At 44.4% G+C, this 21,619-nt stretch overlaps 1 protein-coding gene across 1 annotated transcript in view; it reads right to left on the reverse strand.

Annotated features, from left to right (window-relative positions):
* Positions 1 to 21,619, reverse strand: part of LOC138583120 (cholesterol transporter ABCA5-like) — a 3,134,767-nt gene that overhangs the window by 1,393,407 nt on the left and 1,719,741 nt on the right. Inside the window, exon 19 of the mRNA XM_069655080.1 lies at positions 11,822 to 12,023. Within this exon, the coding sequence (XP_069511181.1) occupies positions 11,822 to 12,023 (202 nt within the window). The remainder of the gene's footprint in view (positions 1 to 11,821; positions 12,024 to 21,619) is intronic.

The raw sequence follows: 21,619 nt of genomic DNA on the forward strand, positions 1-21,619 counted from the left end.
CTGTAAACAATTGGCCATGCAAATCTGTTGCCTTACTGGCAACAGTAGTTTTGGAGGGTAGGGTTCCTTTGTCTTCACAGATGCTAATAGTTAACATTTATTTCACTCAATGTCCTCCCCGATTTGACAAAGTGATGGATACGTTGGAAAATGTGTTAATAGAATGGAATGTCACTCACCCCCATTCTCCCATTATAATAGGGGGGGGGACTTTAACTGTGAGTGGACAGTCTCCGAGGATGGAGAAGGATTTGGGCAAGACGAATCCTTTATCACGATTAATCACCCTGTTAGCCTAGGGAAAAGAGGAGCTCATGGTATACTGTGTTCCCAGTTTCTGTCTAGGTGGGGCTTTGCTCAGTCCAACCTATTGTTTGGGGAGTTGTGGGCAAAGACTCCAACCTGGAAGAACTTTGGGGCTGACTCCACGATCGATTACATATTTTTTAGAAACTTGGATCAAAGTGATATACATGCGTTTAAGGTGGAGATGACGCCTCTGAGTGATCACGCTATGCTCTCCCTCACAATCAGTGTAGGTGCGCCTGTGGCAGCCAATTCCAGGGGTCTGACAAATCTGGTAATAGCCAGTAGACAAAACAGTCTTGAAAACAGGTAAGGTCCATAAAGCCAATCTTAAACTTAACCACTGGTGGACCACACTCCCGGAAGAACAGAAACAGGAAGCTACTCTTCCTGAAAAATTGGCTAGTATTTTAGCTAAATTGGGTTCCTTGGGCCGAGAACCACCGGCGCACCCACTGATTCCGTTTGTCCAGAATCAAGCACATGTATTTGATAAAACCATAAATGACAAAAAAAGGAGCTAAGGCAGAAATTGAAACACCTAAAGTATATTAGCCAAAAACAGGCTGTTCTTACAGAAAGGCTAAAAGTTCTCAAAAGGCAATATAGCAAATGGCTTAACTCGCATAGAGTCCAACTCTATATCTCTAGAAATCAAACTCTGTTTAAAAGCCTAGTCGACAAAGACATCTGTTTGATCTGGAGGATCCTAAATGGCACCCAAGACCAGCAATCGAGTCTCTAATTGTGATGTATGTCAGAGGCAGAGTGGTGTAATTATTACCATAACAAATTTAACTATGGTAACCCTTTTAACCCAGAGGGACGGGAGCTCATTAACAGCTCTGAGATCTGGAGGTCTGAGTTTGATAAGACAGACATAACTTTGGCAATTAAAGCATTGAATAATTCTAGAGCAAGTGGTCCGGATGGGGTGTTGAATCAATTCTAGAAGGAAAACCCTGAGCTTTGGTCTGACATCCTATTCAGACTATTCCAACAGATTGCCAAAGACACGGACTGCTCTGGCTAGTCGGGATTAGCTAAAGTCGTACCAATTTACAAAAGTGGTGCGAAAACTACAGACCAATTGCATTGATCAACTCTGCAGCCAAGATCTTCACCAAATTGGTGTGGAAAGATGTATCTAATTGGGGAGAGAAGGAGAGGATATTTAGCCAACTTCAGACTGGGTTTAGGAAGAACGTCGGCACCCTGATGAGTGCCATAGCTCTCTCGGTCTGCAACTCAGAAATATGTCGCAGTTCTGGGAAATCGTTATACGTGGCAGTGCTGATTTGAGTGCTGCCTTTGATAACGTTAACACACAAATTCTTTGGGAAAGACTCAGACGATGGGGCATTGCAGAGGGCCTGCTAAGAATTATCCAACTATTATATAAGGGTAACTCAGTAAAGATACGGTTGAACAGTCAGGGGACCCTGACAAAGTCTATCCCAATCACATAAGGGGTGTATCAGGGATGTGTAGTGGTACCTACAATCTTTAGTCTAGATCTAACCGACATATGGAAAGAAAGCTTGGCATATGCGCCCAAATGGCGAGACTTGCATGTGAACATCATCGCCTATGCTGACGATCTGATATTATTGGACTACACCCCGGCAGGCCTTCAGAGGCTTCTTGATGGGGGTCCAAACCTTCCTGACAAGCAGCCATTTGAAAATCATCCCCCTCAAATCCTACGCAATGACCTTTACAACAAAACACAGGTTTTAGGTACTCGTGGAAAGTAAATCAAATCACGATTAAGCAAATAGATAGCATAATTTATTTGGGCTTCCTGATTTCCACAAAGCAACATCTGACCATACAAAAGGGGAGAATGGAAGCAAAAAGTAGGTCATCTTTTACTCTAATGAAAGTCCTGAAAAACAAGCTATGTGCTTACTCCAACTAATTGAATCATATACATTTTAAAATAACAGCAACAATATTATACGGATGTGAGCTAATACTGTGTGAGAACAGAGCTTGCCTTGATCGGCTAGAAAGCAAAATATGGAAAACTGTATTGAGCCTGCCAAAATCCACCCCGATCAGTGCCATTAGATTGGAACTGGCCCTGACCTTGTAGTGGGTGCAATACATAAAAAGATCCCTTTCTTTATTGTCCAAAATTGGAGAAGGTGAAGAACACACCCTGAGCTCATAAGTACAAGAACGTATGTGCACTGGCCTAACGTCTACATTTTTCCTGCAAACATTTCACAATAATAGTAAGACCTATTCGAAATTCATCCAAGTGCGTAGTGCAGAGAGTGCCTTCATAATAAAAAAACAAAATAAAGTGATGGGACAGAAACACTGATTATCAGGATTAACTAGGTTACAAAATAATCAGCACCTATGCACTCCCCTGAATAAGACAAGAGCATACCTCCAAAAATGTCCTTCAAAAAAGCATAGAGACTTATATCTCAGATTTCGCTTAAATGTCTTCACAGCGATGGAAGTAATACGTCCGAAACGCATGGTTTCTAAGGATTTGCGAAGATGCAGTGCATGTGGGTTAGTCCGAATCGAAACTATGTATCATCTGGTCTTGGAATGTTCTGTCTTTAGGGAGCAGACAATTTGCTTACTAGGAAATTTCATCCATTCTACCTCCTGTGCTTTGTCAGAAAATCTGTGGGCAAGGCTTATGACAACCACAAATGAGGGTCTCATAGTAGCCTTATCATTCTTCGATCAAATATTTGAGGAAGTGAATAAGAAACTGAAGCTCTCCGTGAGCTGACTGATGTCTCATACAGTCTAACACGGTAACAGACTGGAATATGATGTAATTCTGCATGGGAAAGCAAAGCTAGAGTTTGTGTAGGGAATCTGACTGAATATGTAACAAGACGACATGTTGTATGTTTTCGAATTTTTATTATTTACTGTATATATGCTGACATATTAGTTCTATTTTTAGTTTTATTCTAATTTTCTCTCTGTAGTATTAAAAGTGTATTTATAAACTAAACACACCGTTTACTTTTAAATAAAAAAAATATATATATTGTCCATGTACATTTCCCCCAAGCATTCGATTTCTCTGTCCGACATTTAAGGTGACACGTCACATGAATGTATGTCTTTGCCCGACTTCAAAATGGCAGTCAATCAAATACGTTGTTCAATAAAATCAATGATACGTAAAAAAAAAAAAAAAGGGGCTGGTCTTTTCCTGGTCACCTGAGAAGAGTATCCAGGAGCAGTAGGAGTGAGGATACCCTCAGGTTTCTCACAGTATGTTGTTTGTTTTGAAAGTTATAATGCAAATAACAAAAAACAATAAAACTGAGTTATTAAAACAAAAAAACTGTCACACGGCCAGGTAACTGCGACCAATGAGATCTGGGGGCCCATTTGAACAAGCTCATTCTCAATTGGACCTCTGGCACCAAGAAGATGCAAGATGCCATGAGGCCAACCAGCCGTAGGAAGTCTAGGGTTTTTAACACACATGAACACTTATTGGGATCCACCTTTTCAGTGTGGAGGCTGATCCTTATTCTGGTACCATTTAATGGGTGACCTCAAAGGACAATTTTCACAGGAGTATCCTCATAGTATATGGGGACTTCACTTCTGTCCTTAGGCGTGGGGTGTATGTATGGGACTGCCGCCCATTTCGGAGTTAGTTGTGTTGTTTCAAAAGAACTTGGGGCCACATTTCAGAGAGGAACTGTTTTTTTCTTTTATTGACCTTCATAGGAAGTGTGTGGTCCCCGAGTTATAGATCACTCCATGGTTATTTGAAAATCAAATGAAATGTTCATAGAAGAAATTTTAAAAACAAGGAACTTCACCCATAGTACAAAGTTGTATGGTCTAGTTCACAGGGTATCCCTGGTTGGTTTCTGGGATATCCTTGGTTAAAAAGCGGTCGACCGGTTTCGATGAAGGCTAGTTATCTTCTTCAGGACTGTGATTTTACCTTTGTCTCAATGAGATCAAGGGTTGGAGAGGGTCGCAGACACCATCATCCCATCTACCTAAGAGAAATAAAACCGAAATGGGTTTTAGGTCTTGAGGTCACTATAATTCCTTTTGGTTAATCTTAGTCTTATTCTAAAGTGCTTTCTATTGATTTTAACCAATTTAATTGATGAACTAATATCTGAACAGCCATGTGGCTATTTTGGCTATATAGAGACATATATTGGCTACTGGTGATTACCTTATATAGGTTCTGGCGTGCAGGCTTTCAGCCGCATCTTTTGATGTATGCGGCTGTGGCCATGCGTATCTCAAGTCCTGTAAGACAGAAACAAGGTGTTTTGTTAGGAATTGCCCACAGGCGACCCAGTGGTGCTGTATTCACAAGTTAGTCGTAATGGGATCATTGCGCGTGGTGCAAGGACATCCTTTTGTGTTTAGCGCAATCTTTTTAAACGGGGGTGGCCGGCAGTCAGGACGCTGGTGTGCGCCCGACTATCTGTAAATAGTAATCATGGCTCTTGTGCCATTCGCGTACGCGGCTGTCAATGTGGCAGCTCGCGGTCGAGCGCAAGGAATCTCCATTCTATAGGGAAGCTACCTTCTATTGAGAAGAGCATGAGTGTAATTAGAAGGCGCGATCGTATGCGCTGAGGCCGTGGAGGCATACCGCCTCTTGCGTTTGTGCGCAGTCAATTATCAAGGTGGGGAGAAGCACGAGCCGCTGTGGTACCTACCTTGGCTCCGGGAACAAAGCAGCGTCAGTGAAATCAACAAAGCATTGATTTGGGAAGACCGATACAAGACCGGTCTGTGTTGAAGCCAAGGTTGCAAGCAGTAACCTTGTATGGCGAGCGCTGGAACGAACATTGTTAAAACGTTTGTGAAAAGACGCAAGTAAAGTTGATCTGCTGATGAGTGATTGAACTTTCAAAGCAAGAAACAATACCTTTGACAGTGGGGTCCGGAACCGCATGGGTGCTCAATCGAAGGTCAATGTAAGGTATTCAGTTGAGAAGTGGGAAAGAGGTTATATTGAGAAGAGAGCTAGTAATTGTGAATCGAAGTGGTCCAGCAACGGGTTGAGCAAAATCCTGCGCACAGTTGAAACTCTTTGATTTTTGAAGTAAAGAAAGCTTGGCAAAGTAGACAAAGTTGGTCCGAGCCCGGCAGAGGGAGGTCAATTGGAAGCTTTGTGTTAAAGTGTGTGACCCCGGCGGATGGGGACCTGGGGCGAAAATCACCAGAGAATTTGTACATGTTAATCATAAGAAGAAAGGAACTTTGACGTTTGTCGTGTTTCATAGGCCCTCTGAAATAAAACTTTGAATGGCAAAGAGACTTTGGCACAGAAGGCCCTGATGTGGGAGTTTTGAACTGCATCCTTGTGCTAGAGAAGCCAGACACTGTGCTTAGCTTCAGTGTGCCGCCTTCTCCCATGCTGAAAACGTGGGGAAGGGAAGCCAACGGCTTAAATATCCTGACATATCATTTCTTGAACACTTTTCTTTTGCATAACATTGCTTCCCACTCTATTTGTATTTAGAAGTAAGGATTGGCAATAGGTTTATTAGTGCAGGCCCTTTTATTTTGACAGAGTCGACTAGGACTGCGTTATTATTATTTGATGGTCATAGCTTGCTCCGATCTTTAGATTTAGGATTAGATGTGCATTTTTGCAACCCCAATTGAAGTTCAATAAATACCCTTGAAGTGTGATCACTTGTGTCTGTCTTTCTGTTTGATACCATGCCTTCCTTACAAAAGAAACAGAGGAAAACAAACAAAAGGCATGGGGCTGAAGAATCCCCAGCCCAAGGTATTGGACTGCCTCAAACGCAATCATATAATTCCTGAGCTATTGGCAGCAAAAACACAGTCCATTATTGAAACTGCAAGGGATGCAATTGCTCCGAAAGACCATGAAATTGAAGCCCTCGTTCCAGCTACTGTGGAAGATATGCAGTAAATAATCCTGTGAACAACAGATTGACCTTGCAATGTTCTAAACACGGTCAGGTGGCAGTGCGCACAACCATTAAGAACAAATTGCTTTCCACCGTTCTAATAACTAAAACAATTTGCACGCAGTGCAATGGAGTAACGAACATGAGAACACCTCGGAGGTGTGTTGATCTTCGGAGGACTTCAATCATGCCTCCCGCATTACATCAGAAACACACTTCGCAGTCGGACATGACATGTCAGACCACTAATAACTGGGATTTTCCGGAGTCAGCAGCAGCCGTATGCTCATTAACCACCTCATCTAGGGAAACCAAGATGATTTCCACTTTTACTCAATATAATGGAATGAAAAATGCCTGTACATCCCCCATGCATGTCATTGGGGGACATACTGGAGAGGATGCTTTGTCATGCTTTGTCAAGGGTTGAGCCCGTTGTGGACTCGTTATCGAGGGCTTTTAGGGAAGGGGGCACCAACGTGGAATCGAAATGCAAAAGTTCTGACTCAGGCACCCCCACCGACCCTCACTCATCTTACTCATATGGGGACATTACCTGTACAGTAACCTTAGGTGGGTCAATAAGGGGTGAGTCCCTGAACATCTATGGTTAGAATTCTGAGGTACGTGCAACCTGTAGCCTCACAGATGTGATGTATTGTATTCTGTACAATAATATATGATATAGCAGCAATAAACAGACATGACTAGTCGGCTAGAGGATATGATGACCTGGTTGCAGTACACACCGTAAGGGTGAGTACCCACCCCTTACTCCTCTCCTCCACCCCCCTTTTTTTCCCCTTGCCAGCTAATTTATATGTCAAACTTAATGTCCTCTGATTATGACACAACCATCTTTTGGATATAAATATCCATGGCTGCATCTTTGTTAATATGTTCTAGTACTCTTGTACAGCGGTAGGGGCTGACCATTGTACTTTCCCCTTTCTCCCTATAGGGGACGGAGGTAGTCGTCCAATCCGGAACTGCAGATTCAATACGAAGTAATGCAGAAATATGAATAACTTGGTTCTGAAGAAGATGACACCAATACTAACAGTCATCGAAACTGGTCGACCCATTATGATCATGACGATATAATTAAAGTTAGGTTAGGATACACTTGTTACATTTTTGCTTACCTCTGTGAGCATAATTTAAATTTTATCCCACATAAGGGATGCTTCGGTTTTTAGTATCCAGGAGTGACCAATAGATGTTCCTTGAGGCTGCTGCCCAGTTGGTCAATAAAGCTACTTCAAAATTCCCTTGGCAGCATGAATCTTAAGAACACCCCAGACAGGGTTAACCAGGTATACTTGTCTGATATCACCCCCTTTAGATTTTTTATCTTTCAGAACTCATTGAGTGTGCCTTTAGCTACTAGGGGCAGTTTTCTCTCTCTATCCCTGTTAGACAGGCGGCGCACCACCGGCAACCTAGCGAGAGCCACTCCTGACAGGGTGAGGGTGTGCTTCCTACCGAGGGACAGCTTGAGTGTTTTTTCGCATTTTCATGCCTGAGAATGACAATATATGCTTAAGACAGTGCTCCACAGTCCGCTTGGTTCTGTTAAAAAAGGGGTGAGCCAGTTAAAATCAACTAGGAGAGGAGACATCTCCCCAGACCTCAGTATAGTGTGCACTCTGAACCATGGGACCAACAAACAATTTATAGGCCTGAAGGGAGTCTCAAGAGCAATCTCTCTAATGCAAGCAAATAGGAAGAGGTCACGATAACAGGCTTGATTTTAATGGGGCACAATGGATTTACCAAAAGCTAAGCAAGCCTGGATAAAAATGAGGGACGCCATCAGTCTCTAGTCCACTCGATTTTGTGAGGTACTAAGAGTAGAGAGGATTCTCGCTGTCCTCCAGCCGGGGCCAATGACTGCCATCAATTCGTACGTACCGCACTTTGCTCATAATGAAGGGGAACAAAGTAATTAGCCCCCTCTCAAGGATAAGGCCCCCTATAAACTTTTCTTGAAAGGGTCTTTGCACTATGATGAGAGCCTTGTACTAAATTGCTCAGCAATTTTGTCTTTATTTTCTACTAGAGACATTGCGAGTGTGGGATTTGTTGACCGAGAATGCACTGATTCTGTGGTAATTGGGCTTTATTCCAGAGTCGTGTTTGACTTGCTACTGAAAGAAGCACCTATCTTAAAGTGGGGTTCCTTCTCATGCCCACTAATACTTATAAGGACCTCCCCAAGCTTAAGACCCAGTTAAATCCCTCTCAATTCTCGTCCATCTGCAGGAGGATGGATATGAGGAACCAGGACAGGTCTGTTTTTACTGACGATGCTGAAGTGAACAGGGACTCCAGACAGCAGGTTGGGTCCTGGGTGGCTTCAGCGATAAACTCCACCCTCTCTGATGACAAGATACCCTGTAGGCTCTAGCGCCGCACTCCATCCAGTTGGCAACATGGAATACTAGAGGACACAATCCGCTCTTTCTAAACCCAGACGTGGGACTGCTGCTATGTAGTTTGGACCTAATATGCCTTCAGGAGATGTGGCTGAGGGAACTTGTGGTATTTGATGGCTACACTGCCATTTCTCAATTGGCTATTAAGGGAATCAGGGGCAGGCCTAAGGGAGGCCTCACTACCTTGCGCAGAACTGATTGTGTTATACTATGTACAGAATGGTTTGATGTCACTACAGGCCTTCTAGCTGTGTGAATGTCAGGACTATATGGTAGGACGACCATGCAATTTCTATTGTGTAACATTTATTTGCATGAAGGTGTAAGTCAACTGAGCAAATTCTTGGAGATTGTGTCCGTTACCACTGAAAGGATGGGAAGGTATAGTGAAGGTCATATTAAAGCGGTAGGGGATTTTAACTCCTCTTGTTATAAGGCTGAAATGGATGACAGCGCCCAGAAATCAACAGTCTATGGGGAAGTGTCTCTATGTACTCTATGTACTAACATCCCTGGAACCTGTGAAAAGGTGTCCAATGGGTTAACTGCATGAGTAGTTTGGGACTAAAACTTCTAAATGGTTCAGCCGAAGGGGAGCTTGGGGAATATACTACCTGGCATAGTGGCCCCCGTAGCTCCGCTCTGGACTAAATATTCCTAGATATTTTCTTATTGGCCATCTGTAAAGACTGTGATATTCTGAGAAATGCATGTAGTGATCACTGTTTATTGAAATGTGAAATTGACTGGCAACCAGTGACTGCAGGTAAACATTTTGAGGAACCTATTTTTCTTAAATCACCTCAAAACAGAATTGTGTGGAATCAACATAAGATAGATCATGTGAATAATGAAACACAAGGGGTTATTGACCGTACTGATTAGGAATGGAAACTGAAGACATTTACGCTTGAAAACATTGGAGTTGTTATACTGGAGCATTTGGAACTACTCACTACTCTGGGCAATCATAAAATAGGTTGCGGGATAAATCCAAATGATAAGTAAACACACAAATTTGATGAAGCCATTGCAGGGGAAAAAAAGGGATTAAGGCAACGTATTTGGGAAGTAAAAATGTTTGTGTGGATTGTCCCGACCCTATAAAGACACTTAAGAGATACAAAAACTGGATCAGAAACCACCGGGTTCAATTAGTTCAGGTAGACTCCGGAGTAATGTTGCGCCACCTTCAAAAGAAAGACTCACTTATTTTGGGCAATAATGAATGCTCAAAGTAATGGTCTAGGGGAAAACATTATCAATGCTGTCTCAGAAAATGATTGAGTGACACACTTTGGGGACCTTTATGGGAAGATCCCCCTTTGACTGCTCGAGCGCTGTGATTCTCAACAATAATGGTCTTGGGTTAATGGGGGCAATTGTCATTGAACTACAGGATTCATTGGATGCCATTAAAGGAGCCAGTGACTCCAGAGCTCCCGGCCCTAACAAAACATCTAACACATTGTTTAAAGGTGCACCACTGGTGTGGGCTAGGATTCTGAAGTTCCTCTTCGATGACATTCTAAAGAGAGTTGTCTATCCGGCTAGCTGGGGGACTGCATATATAATCCTGATCTACAAAAGCGCTTTGAAACACATTGTGTATAGGCGCTATATAAATAATCATATCAAAAAGGGGGGATGATCGTTCGCAAAAAATGAACGACCAATAACCATTTTGGATTCTGACAGCAAAATATTTGTGAGCATTATATTGAAGCACCTGGAGTCCAGAGCCAATAGCCATGATTTAATCTCACTTTACGGGATTCAGGAAATCTCATGGAACCAATCTGAATGGGTTCCTGTTGGGCTGTCTTCAGAACGCCGTCAACAGGGGAACTTATCCAGTGTTATATATGGCGGCAATGGTTTAATCCAGTGCCTTTGACACCATCATTAGAGCCAGATTGTGGGAGAAACTAAGGCAGTGGGGAATTCCTGAAGGTCTCCTCAAACTTATCATTCTGTTACATGAAGACACCCATGTCAATTAACAGTAGAATTGAACCAAGAGGTCTCTGAAAAAGAATCCAGCCAAGAGTTTTGTAAAATGAATCGAAGTGTTCCTGCAACGGTTAAGCAAAACCCATTGCACATTCGAAAGTCTTCGATTTTTGATATCAAGAGGAAAAAGTAGAAACGGAGATTGCATTGTTCGAGCTCAAACGTGGGAGACCAAATGTGAATATTCTGCAAAAAGGATCCAAGCCCAAATGAGCGAGACCAGTTGTGAAGGGTGTGGTAATAAGGGGGCCAAGCCTGAAGGAGAGAGACCCATGATGAATATTGAAAACAAGAACTTGTACATGTGAAAGCTGTGATAAAAAAAAAAAAAACTTTGGTGCTTATTTGTTGCGACAGGCCCTCTGCAGTAAGAGACCGTTTCTGGAAAAGAAGCTTTGGCAAAAGGCCCCGATACTTTTGCTTTGAATTGTATCCTTGCGGCAGAGAAGCCAGAGTGTGTGCAAAGCTCAAACATGCCACCTTGCCCTGTGCTGAAAACGTGGGGAAGGGAAGCCAATTGCTCAACTATTCTGACATATTATTTCTTGAACACTTTTCTAGTCCCTTTTATTTTGACAGACTTGACTAGGACTGCTTTATTTTTATTTGATGGTCGTAGCTTGCTCCCATGTTTAGATTTAGATCAACCAACCCATTGAAGTTCAATAAACACCCTTGAACTATGATCACTTGTGATTGTCTTCACTGTTTGATACCATGCCTTGCTTACATTACTAAACTTATTTTTCAGTGTGTTCTAAAAGCCTAAATAAATAAATAATTGTAGTTTTATAACTGTCTAAACTGAATTATTGTTTCATTCTATGTGTACTCATTGAAGGCCCCTGGCCACGCTCTCTCTCCTGAGACTAAGCCTCGACAGTTCTCCACTCTACCTTGATTGGGTTTTGGTTAAACTCTCAGAGCTACCTTTTCGTCGTAACTAGGGTGGCCTCGTAAAATCTGCCCATAAGGCGAGAATATAGAAATCCATCTTAAATATCCAACCCAAAAAATACATGTATTAACATCTTCATATTCCACAACAATCGTAGCATAATGCACCTTGGAGGACTACAGATTATCACTTGTCACTGGAATCGGAGGACATAGCAAAAATAAAAACATTGTCGGGTCCATACTTACACGACTCTGACAGATTTACTTTCTCGCTTTAAGTTGAGGAAGTGAAACCGGGCAACAGATGCAGCTTGTTGCTTCCAGAGTGCTGGGCTGCTCATAGCAGAAGCCTTGCTCTCAGAGAGCATCAGCAGACTCTGTTCCATTTCATTAAGAGATTTTCTGTCTATGTCGTCCTCTGTCTGCTGCTGATTAAAAACACTGTAATCTGTATGAAACAAGAATACAAACATAGGTAATGTGGCTGCAGTGTCAATATGTTGCTTCTACAGGCAAGTAGAACATTCCCAATAAGAGAAAACTCATGGTCAGATTAACAAATCCACTTAGTTAACAATGGGTCTTTGGATAGAAAGATCAACGTTTGTGCTCATAGTATTATTTACTAGATTTGAGCAACACAGAATGGTAATTTGTAAGAAAGGAATGGAAGAATTGTCAGTTTGTTAAGAGACTTTTCATTCTATGTTTCCATTTCTTTATCCCCCTTTGGGACTTTCATTATTGCTTTTGATTTCCTTTACCTGAATAGATAATACATTTTTACAATTGTGAGTATCAGTGCTAGCTCAATCTTAACCTTCATCTTCTACCAAAAATAAAAGCACAGTATAGTATGTTTCTACATCAGGGAACACATATTACTCATCCCCACATGACTCATACGTCTAGATCTTTCAGGGGCATTTGACACTGTTAACCACTATATCCTTATCACTCACCTACAAAACAAAATATGCCTCCAAGACCTAGCCCTCAAATGGAGTAAATCATTCCTCAGCAACCACATCACCACTGTAAAAATTAATGATTTGAAACATACTCCCCAGCATTAACAAATAAAAGAGTACCACAAGGTTCCATCCTATCCCCATGGCTCTTTAACACATACATCAAACCTCTGCTGACATAATTGAAATATTCACTATCAGCTTTCAAGGCTATACTGAGGACACTGAATTAGCCTTTGTCCTATCCCCAGAAACAAACAAACAACTCTATGTCCAGCTGTCTACTCACCATACAGAAATGGATAGCTCACAACAACCTCGGTTTCAATCCTAGCAATACTGAAATGTTACTATTCAACAAACCCCCCTACAGACCCTACCGTTCACCTGGCCATCAAACCTAAGACCCCCCTCTAAGAAGCAAAAAACAGACATCATATTCAACTCAACTTAAATTCACCCCTGAAATCCGATACATTTAAAAAAAGACAACTCACTCATCCACATCCTTAAATAAATCCTCCCCTACTTAAAAGCGAAACAAAGGATTGACATCACCAGAGCGCTGCTACTATCTAAACTCAACTACTGCAATGTGATCTACATGTGCACCACCAAAGTAAACATCAACACTCTCCAAAGCCTACAAAGCAAAGCTGCTAGGGTCATATTGGGATTTCTGTCAAGACCGAAGGGGAGCATTATGCTTATCCTTCCTTTAATAACTTCTCACAGCATTTTAAACTTCAAACGTTTTATTTTATTTTCCAAATAACTACAAATCCCCATCAGACCCTTGTTCTTGTAGTCCAATATTGTCCCATATGCACCTATCCGCACTCAGGACTTCCTATAACCCACATCCCGCCTGGGTCCTTTCCTCTTTCTTTTTGCTCCCTCACAGATTAGTACTGGGGTTTCTCTCTATGTTTAGGATGCATGTTTTAACGTATATTGTTAGTAAAGGTTGATTATAGGGAATACCTTTGTTTACTGAATGTTCCCCATTCCAGAAGGGTTTGTTTATTGCCTGTGTTACTTCTATTCAGCTCACGTGGGGCTTGCCTTCAGTTTTGGAGCAGCGCAAGCACAGCGTAGCACACTATACAGCGGGACCAGAGCCGTGGGCAAACACGCACACGTTTTGCAGCCAGGCCCGCTCTCGCGGGGAGGCTATGTATTGTATGTATTGTATAGCACGGATCGTGCTACAGCATACGCTAGGATTTGACGCTGCCGCCCAGTGGTAGCAAAGAGGTCTACATCATTTCTGACGCTCGCGACATGCCAGTGAGCACCAGAGCTGTGTATATATATATTATTTGCATTTTTTGTATATCTTGTCTATTTGGTGGATATGTACAATGAAATAAGGTTTTTAGAAAATTGAGTCTAATTTGGACGCCTATGCATCCCTACACGGTTTTTCCTGCAAGCAGTTTTTCACTTTGATTGTGTGTTGTTTTATATCACCAATCATTTTAAATTAGCAACTTAGTTCAGGGAGAGGATGTTTTATCTTTAGCTCTATCAAGTGCTGTTTTTTTCAATATGTAAAGTGCATTTATCATTTAGTTGTCAAATGTATTGCAAGTTCCCTCAAAACAATGTGCATTAACCGCAGAATTGTTTTAAATGTAACCGATGGATTTGAAGTATGGGAGAAGGCAATAATTTAAATGTTAAAAATATCATGCCTCATGCCCCATATCCACTATAAAAACTTTCTAGCATAAAACACCAACACATGAATGTGACATCCAGCACTATGCACCTTAAATCGTTTGTACTTGAATTATAAGGAGTAATTTTAACTTATAACATCAAGCAACTTAACTCTTTTTAAAACTTTTTTCAAAACTTTTTTCATAATATGTCCATACAACAATTGAGGAAGGCAATATTTATTCTTGCATTTGCATTAATTACTTTTTACTACCTAGCTAAATATACAGGTTGGTACAGTCACAATATATAGGCGCCCGCAAGGGTAACACACTGCCTATGTGTACATATTAGACCACCTATATGTTTTATTATGAATAATCATACTATATATCATGGATCGTATGTCTCTTCCAAGTATAGTTATACATAGTGGAATCGACCAATATGTGAGGCACCCGCAAGGGTCATATACAGCCTAATGTCACAGCATCTGGGCGCCCGCGAGGGTAACACACTGCCCATTAATATCAACATTTTTGAAACTTATGATATACAGAGATCTGAGTGGGATAGAATACATATTAGAGGCACCCGCAAGGGTTAATACCGCCTCTAGATTTAATTCCCAATCACTTGCGATTTTGCAATATGCACTTTATACCATGCACTTTATTGATAGCACTCTATCTTTACCGTGGCTACTATCTATCGGCCACCTGGTCAAATTTCATCCTTCCTCTCTGAGTGGGCTGACCTCTCCTCCTCACTCCTGTCCTCAACCACCCAACTCCTCTTTCTCGGTGACTTCAACATCCACCTCGATGCCTCCTGTCCCCCCACTGGTCTCTTTCGCGAACTCTGCAACTCTCTCTCACTCTCTATCCTCCCGTCTGGGCCTACTCACTCTGCAGGGCACACTCTTGATGCTCTGATCTCTTCTGACCTTCCCCTCTCCCTCCCTCTCTCCACTCCTCTCTCCTGGAGTGATCACTTTCTCCTATCCTCCCACCTCTCCCTCCCTACCCCACAGGCAAAGCCACCCTCGTCATTGCCACCCACCTTCTCGGTCATCCGACCCATGAAGCGCGTGTCAGTTGAGGCTTTCGCTGCTACCTTCTCGCCCCCTCCTCCCCCCTCGGCTGACTCCCACCCTGACACCGCCCTCTCCATCCTCTATTCCTCTATATCTGATACTCTCGATATCCTTGCCCCCGTCATGAGAATCCGCCTGAAGCCCAAAGCCAAATGTAACTCCTGGTATGACTCGGATCTCGTCACCCTAAAACGCAAGTGCAGGGTGGCAGAGAGGAAATGGCGTGCTTCATGCTCATCCTCTGACAAACTGGCCTGCCGCCTGCTCCAAAGGCAATACCGGCTCTCCGTTCTCACCAAGAAGAGAGCCCTTATCCAAGCCCGCATCTCTGAGGCATCAAACAACTCGGCCGAACTCTTTAAAATCTGCAAGGAGCTGGCCAACCCTGCTGCAGTCTCTACCTCTCCTGTCCCCTCCCAGGCCCTCTGCACCGCACTGGCCTCGCACTTCATCTCAAAAACTCAGGACATCCTGTCCTCGCTCTCCTCCTCTCTCCTCCCTCCCTCTCTTCCCGGCTCTTCCTCTTGCTCTCTTGCAGCCTCCCCTCCGCCCTCCTTCTCTGCTTTTCCACCTTTCTCTGCTGATGAGGTTTCCAGACAAGTCCGATCTATGAAAGCCTCGTCTAAACAGGTTCACCCCTGTTCCTCCAAAACCATCAAGGACCACATCGACTCCCTGGCTCCTGCCTTGGCTGCCTTTTGCAACCACTCATTCGCCTCTGGAGTCTTCCCATCCCCCCTCAAGCACTCCCTTGTGCACCCCCTCCTCAAGAAACCCTCCTCCGACCCCTCCTGCCCGGCCAACTATCGCCCAATCTCCATCACTCCCTTCCTGGGCAAGCTCCTGGAGAAACTGGCCATCTCCCAGCTTAACCTCCATGCTGAATCTGTTGGTAATCTTCATGACCATCAATCCGGCTTCAGAGCGGCCCGAAGCACGGAAACTGCTCTCCTGAACATCCGTGAGGACCTGCTCCTGAACCTCGATTCCAACACTCCCTGTGTTCTCATTCTGCTCGATCTCTCCTCTGCCTTTGACACTGTCAACCATGCCATCCTGCTCAACCGTCTCCGTGATAACCTGGGTATCACTGGTCAGGCTCTGGCATGGCTGACCTCTTTCCTTTCCGGTCGACCCTCCCAGGTCCAAATGGGCTCCTTCCTCTCTGACATCTTTTTCTCCACCTGTGGTGTCCCCCAGGGATCCAACCTCTCTCCCTGGCTTTTCAACCAGTATCTGGCACTCCTTGCCCACCGCATCGCCGCTCTCTGCCCCTACTTCCAGTGCTATGCGGACGATACCCAGCTCATTTTCAGGCTACCCTCGGCCTCCTCCTCTCCTTCCCTCATCTCCGACTGTCTGTCTGCTATCCAGGAATGGTGTGCCGCCAATGACCTCTGCCTTAACGCCAGTAAGACTGAGATTCTACTCATCGGCACACCCACTCCCTCCTTCCCTGCAGCTCTCTGGCCGGCCTCCCTTGGCCCCCTTCCTGCCCCTACCTGCAAGGCTAAAAACCTTGGGGTCATCTTCGACTCCACACTCTCCTTCTCTCCTCATATATCTGACGTCTCTAAGAAGTCACACTACCAGCTGCACCTCCTCAGAGGTATTCTTCCCTTCCTCTCCTTCCCCCAGAAGCTCACTGTCTCCCGAGCCCTGGTTCTCTCAAGGCTGGACTACTGTAACAGCCTCTATCTTAATCTGCCTGCCTCCACTCTCCGCCCTCTGCAACTTATCCAGAACAGAACTGCGAGACTTGTCCTTGGCCTCAAGCCCAGGGACCGTATCTCTCCAGGACTGAAATCTCTTCACTGGCTCCCAGTGGCTGCGAGGATTAAGTTCAAAACCCTCTGCATTGTCCACAAGGCCTTCTGGGGCCTGGGGCCTAAATACCTTCAACTCTCTCTTCCTAAATATCTTCCTTCACGAGCCCTTCGCTCATCCTTCTCCAACTCCCTCATGGTCAGCCGCTTCTCGAAGCAACGAGCTGGGGGTAGATCTCTCTCCGCAGCAGGGGCCTTCCTCTGGAACAGCCTTCCTGCCTCCCTGAAACTTGAGGAGAACCATCTCCGGTTCCGGAAGCACCTCAAAACCTTCCTCTTCGCTTCTGCCTTCTCTCTCCCTCTCCCCTGCTAAACCTGCTTAACTCCCCACTGAATTCTGCACTAAACCTGCATCTGAGCCACTCTCAGCGACCTCGGTCCAGGTCCCAGCCACTCTCCACTTGCACTGCCTCCCTGGCTCCCCCTGCACTGTGGGACTGTCACTGCATCCCTACAGCCCCCTTCCCAGCACTTGCTCTGCACTTACCTCGCACTTGCCACCAGCTGGCCCTTTTATTTATTACTTATTATTTATTTATTTTTTACGCTACTTACCTTGTACCGCACTTCCCCCCCCACCTCCTCCCCCTGCACTTTCTCCTTTTCCCCTTACCTCTGCACTTGCGCGATCTGAATGACACCTGGCCTAGTAGGATCGTTTGTCTGTCTTCCCCTTGTTTCCCTCCCTCCCTGCCTCGTCGCGCCTTGAAACACTTGTGTATAGGCGCGTTACAAATATCATATCATATCATATCATATCACTCAGCACTTTATCAAAAAACCGTTTTTCAATGTTTACAAAGCATGCAGCACTTTATTACCTATAAAACACCTGCATATCACAATTTTGATGTCTGCAACATATATGTTGTAAAACAATTTTTTGAGAGCACACTTCAGTCCATGTTGAGACAATGTGTCGGCCCACTTGGGCCGAACTTAACATACCCAGCACAATAGAAAACGGTGTACGATCGTTTTACCTAATTTTATTGACATTGGCAAATACCAAGATTAAACCACATGATTTAATATCAGTGATTCAATATCAGTAATCTCAGGCTTTCTGTCCATCCCTTACGCACTTGGAACATTTGGTTTGATCAAACAAACATGTTTCGAACCGCTACACTGTTTTATGAAAATGCTGTGTCTCTTATAAATGCACTGAGATGTGTTGTTATGTAGGTTCCAACATGGCTGCATTTTTGTCTACCACTTGTTACCTTATTTTAGTGCAAAACATTGAAAAAGGACTCATACACTTGTCTATATAATACCACAGTCCTCTCTCTATGTCACTTACCTGACGAAGCCAGAGTAGGGTGAAACGCGTCGTTCCTTTCTTGCACCTAAGACCGTTGCTGCCTCCTTTATCCATGTATCTTAAACAATAAAGGACACTTTGACTGCACGGAACACAAGTCTGTGTGTGGATTTATTGAAGACATCCAGCCTTTCGCTTTGATCACAGCCGGAGTGCCGATGTAACCCGGATTGGTTTCCAGTCCTTTTTTCTACATATATATATATATATATATATATATATATATAGAGGATACATTACTCATGGTAATCGTATTCCTGATGCTTGTATCTGCTTAGATTCACATGCTGTGCATAGGCCGACATCTAGTGGAAGCTGCGGAGTATTACAGTTTGTTTTTCGAAACTCGAAAATGGGCGTCGACAAAGGGCGAGCCAGTAATACTTTCCCTAGTGTGACGTCCACTGTACCCAAGATCCCTCACGCGTCTAGGATCCTCAGATTGTATTTTTTCTGACATGAGGTAGCATGAGGAGTAGCGTGAGTACAGATAATCCAAGCAGATAGACAGAAAGGTAAGACTACAAGCAATCATGCGCCTTCTCTCGGAGGGGAGGAAGGGTGGGTCGCATGTGAATCTAAGCAGATACAAGCATCAGAAATACGATTACGGTGAGTAATGTATCCCTTCTGAGGCTTGTGGAATCTGCTTAGATCACATGCTGTGCATAGATTAGCGAGCAGTACCAGAAGAAGGAGGTGGGATGTGAGAAGGGTCATGAGCAAATAAGTGTCTTAGAACCGCTTGTCCCACTTGTGTATCTGTCTTGGAATGGGTGTCAATGCAGTAATGCTGAGTAATAGTGTGAATAGAGCTCAGAGTAGCTGCTTTGCAAATGGTGTCGAGGGGAACATTTGCAATGAAAGCCAGAGTGGCCCCAATGCCTCTAGTAGAGTGGGCCCTTGGCGTAAAAGGCAGAGTCTTTTCAGAGAGTGAGTAACACAGCTGGATACAGTTAATAATCCACTTTGAGATGGCACCTTTAGATACCCGATCCCCCTCTCTGCCTGTAGCTACGGAGACAAACAGTTGATCTGTTTTCCTTAGCGGTCTTGTTTTATTTACATAGTAGAGGACCGCCCTACGCACATCTAGGGTGTGTAGTTTCACCTCAGCCGAGCTTTGCGGGTTCTGGAAGAAAGCCGGAAGCTCGATGGACTGGTTTACATGGAATTTTGATATAAATTTAGGTGAGAACCTAGGGTGTGTGCGTAAAACCAGTTTGTCTTTATGGATAGTAAAGAAGGGATCCTGCACTGACAGAGCCTGAATTTCACTGACCCTTCTTATAGAAGTAATAGCTACTAAGAAGGCCGTTTTATAAGTCAGGTGTTTGAGACTGCTCTTATGCATGGGTTCGAAAGGGGGGCCCATGAGCTTGGCTAGCACCACATTAAGGTCCCACCCTGGCGGTGGGTTTGAAATAGGAGGGTGAAGTCTCTTTACTCCTTCCATGAAGGCTTTAACTACTGGTACTTTCCACCACGACACCTTGCTATGGGAAGTGGTGTAAGCCGAGAGAGCTGCCAGGTGTACTTTCAGTGAGTTAAAAACCAATCCTGCATCTAGCAGGTGGAGCATGTATGTAACAATAGTGGAAGGAGTGCAATCAACTGGGTTGATTTGTCCACTCTGGCACCAGATAACGAACCTTGGGTTTGGCTTCCTAGATTCCTTTGGATGTTCATACACCTCTGTGGCGATTTGAGGTGTCCAAACTCTATGACCTCAGGAGCCATGCTGCCAGGTTCATTGAGTTGGGTTGCAGGTGCACTGTTTGACCTTGGTGCTGGGACAGTAGGTTGTACCAGGCTGGAAATTTGATGGGCTCGCAAACCGCCATCCTGCGTAGGTGTGGGAACCACGGTTGTCTTGCCCACATGGGAGCAACTAGGACGAGCGTCATCGATTCCCTGTTCATCTTGTTCACCACTTTCCTGATAAGAGGAGTTGGTGGAAAAGCGTACGCAAACATCCCTGACCAGTTCATCCACAGGGCGTTCCCTTGGGAGTCTGGTTGGGGGAACCTGGATGCAAATCCTGGGCATTGTTTGTTTTCGTTTGTGGCAAATAAGTCTATAGTGGGGGATCCCCACTAAGAGAAGAGATCTTCTACGACCTCTCTGTGAAGAACCCATTCGTGTTCCTCTGGGAGGGAGTCTCTGCTCAGAGCATCCGCTAGGGAATTGAGCTCCCCTGGAACATGTTGTGATGACAGGAAGATGTTCCGTCTGAGTGCCCATATCCAGATTTTCTGGGCAAGCTTAGACAGATTTGGCGAGCTAGTCCCTCCTTGCTTGTTCAGGTAGAACATGGCTGTAGTGCTGTCCGTCCGGATTTGCACTGACAGGTTTAGTAGATGGGGCTCGAACGCCTGAAGCGCTCTGAATACTGCCAGAAGCTCTAGCAGGTTGATGTGGTTTTTGGCCACTGAGTGAGACCAGAGACCCTGAGCTGTGTGGTGGAGATGGTGAGCTCCCCACCCCGTCAGACATGCATCTGTAGTGACTACTGCCTGTACTTCGGGATCGTAAAAGGGTTTCCCCTTTGCGAGATTCTCTCTTGTCCACCAGTGAAGGCTTTGTACCAGTGTTGGCGAAACGACCACTAGATCGTCCCATTGACCACTTGCCTGAGACCACTGTTTCGCCAACCATTCCTGCATGAGACGCATGCGCAGGCGCGCGTGGGGGACCAGGTAAATGCATGACGCCATCATGCCCAGTAAACGCATTGCTTTGCGTACCGTTATTTGTTGACCGGACTGATAATGCGGAATTTGCAGAAGTATATTCCGAATTCTTTCTTCTGAAGGAAAGGTCAACCCCTCCTGGGTATCCAGGATTGCTCCTAGGAATTGTTTTGAGGTGCTTGGCACCAGGCTTGACTTCTTCCCGTTGATTGAGAAGCCTAATTAGTGGAGGAGGTCGATAGTCCTTTGAATGTTTGTCCTGCAAATTCCTGGTGTTTCCCCCGTTATGAGCCAGTCGTCCAGATAAGGGTACACTGGGATTGCCTCCCTGTGTAGGTGTGCAGCCGCCACCGCCAGTACCTTGGTGAATACCCTTGGTGCTGAAGCTATCCCGAAGGGCAGTACCTTGAATTGGTAGTGGCGACTGTCCACCTTGAAGCGCAAGTACTTTCTGTGCGCTGGGAAC

Source organism: Ambystoma mexicanum, chromosome 3q (genome assembly GCF_040938575.1).
Source record: "Ambystoma mexicanum isolate Mex_15411 chromosome 3q, UKY_AmexF1_1, whole genome shotgun sequence".
Lineage (NCBI taxonomy): Eukaryota > Metazoa > Chordata > Amphibia > Caudata > Ambystomatidae > Ambystoma > Ambystoma mexicanum.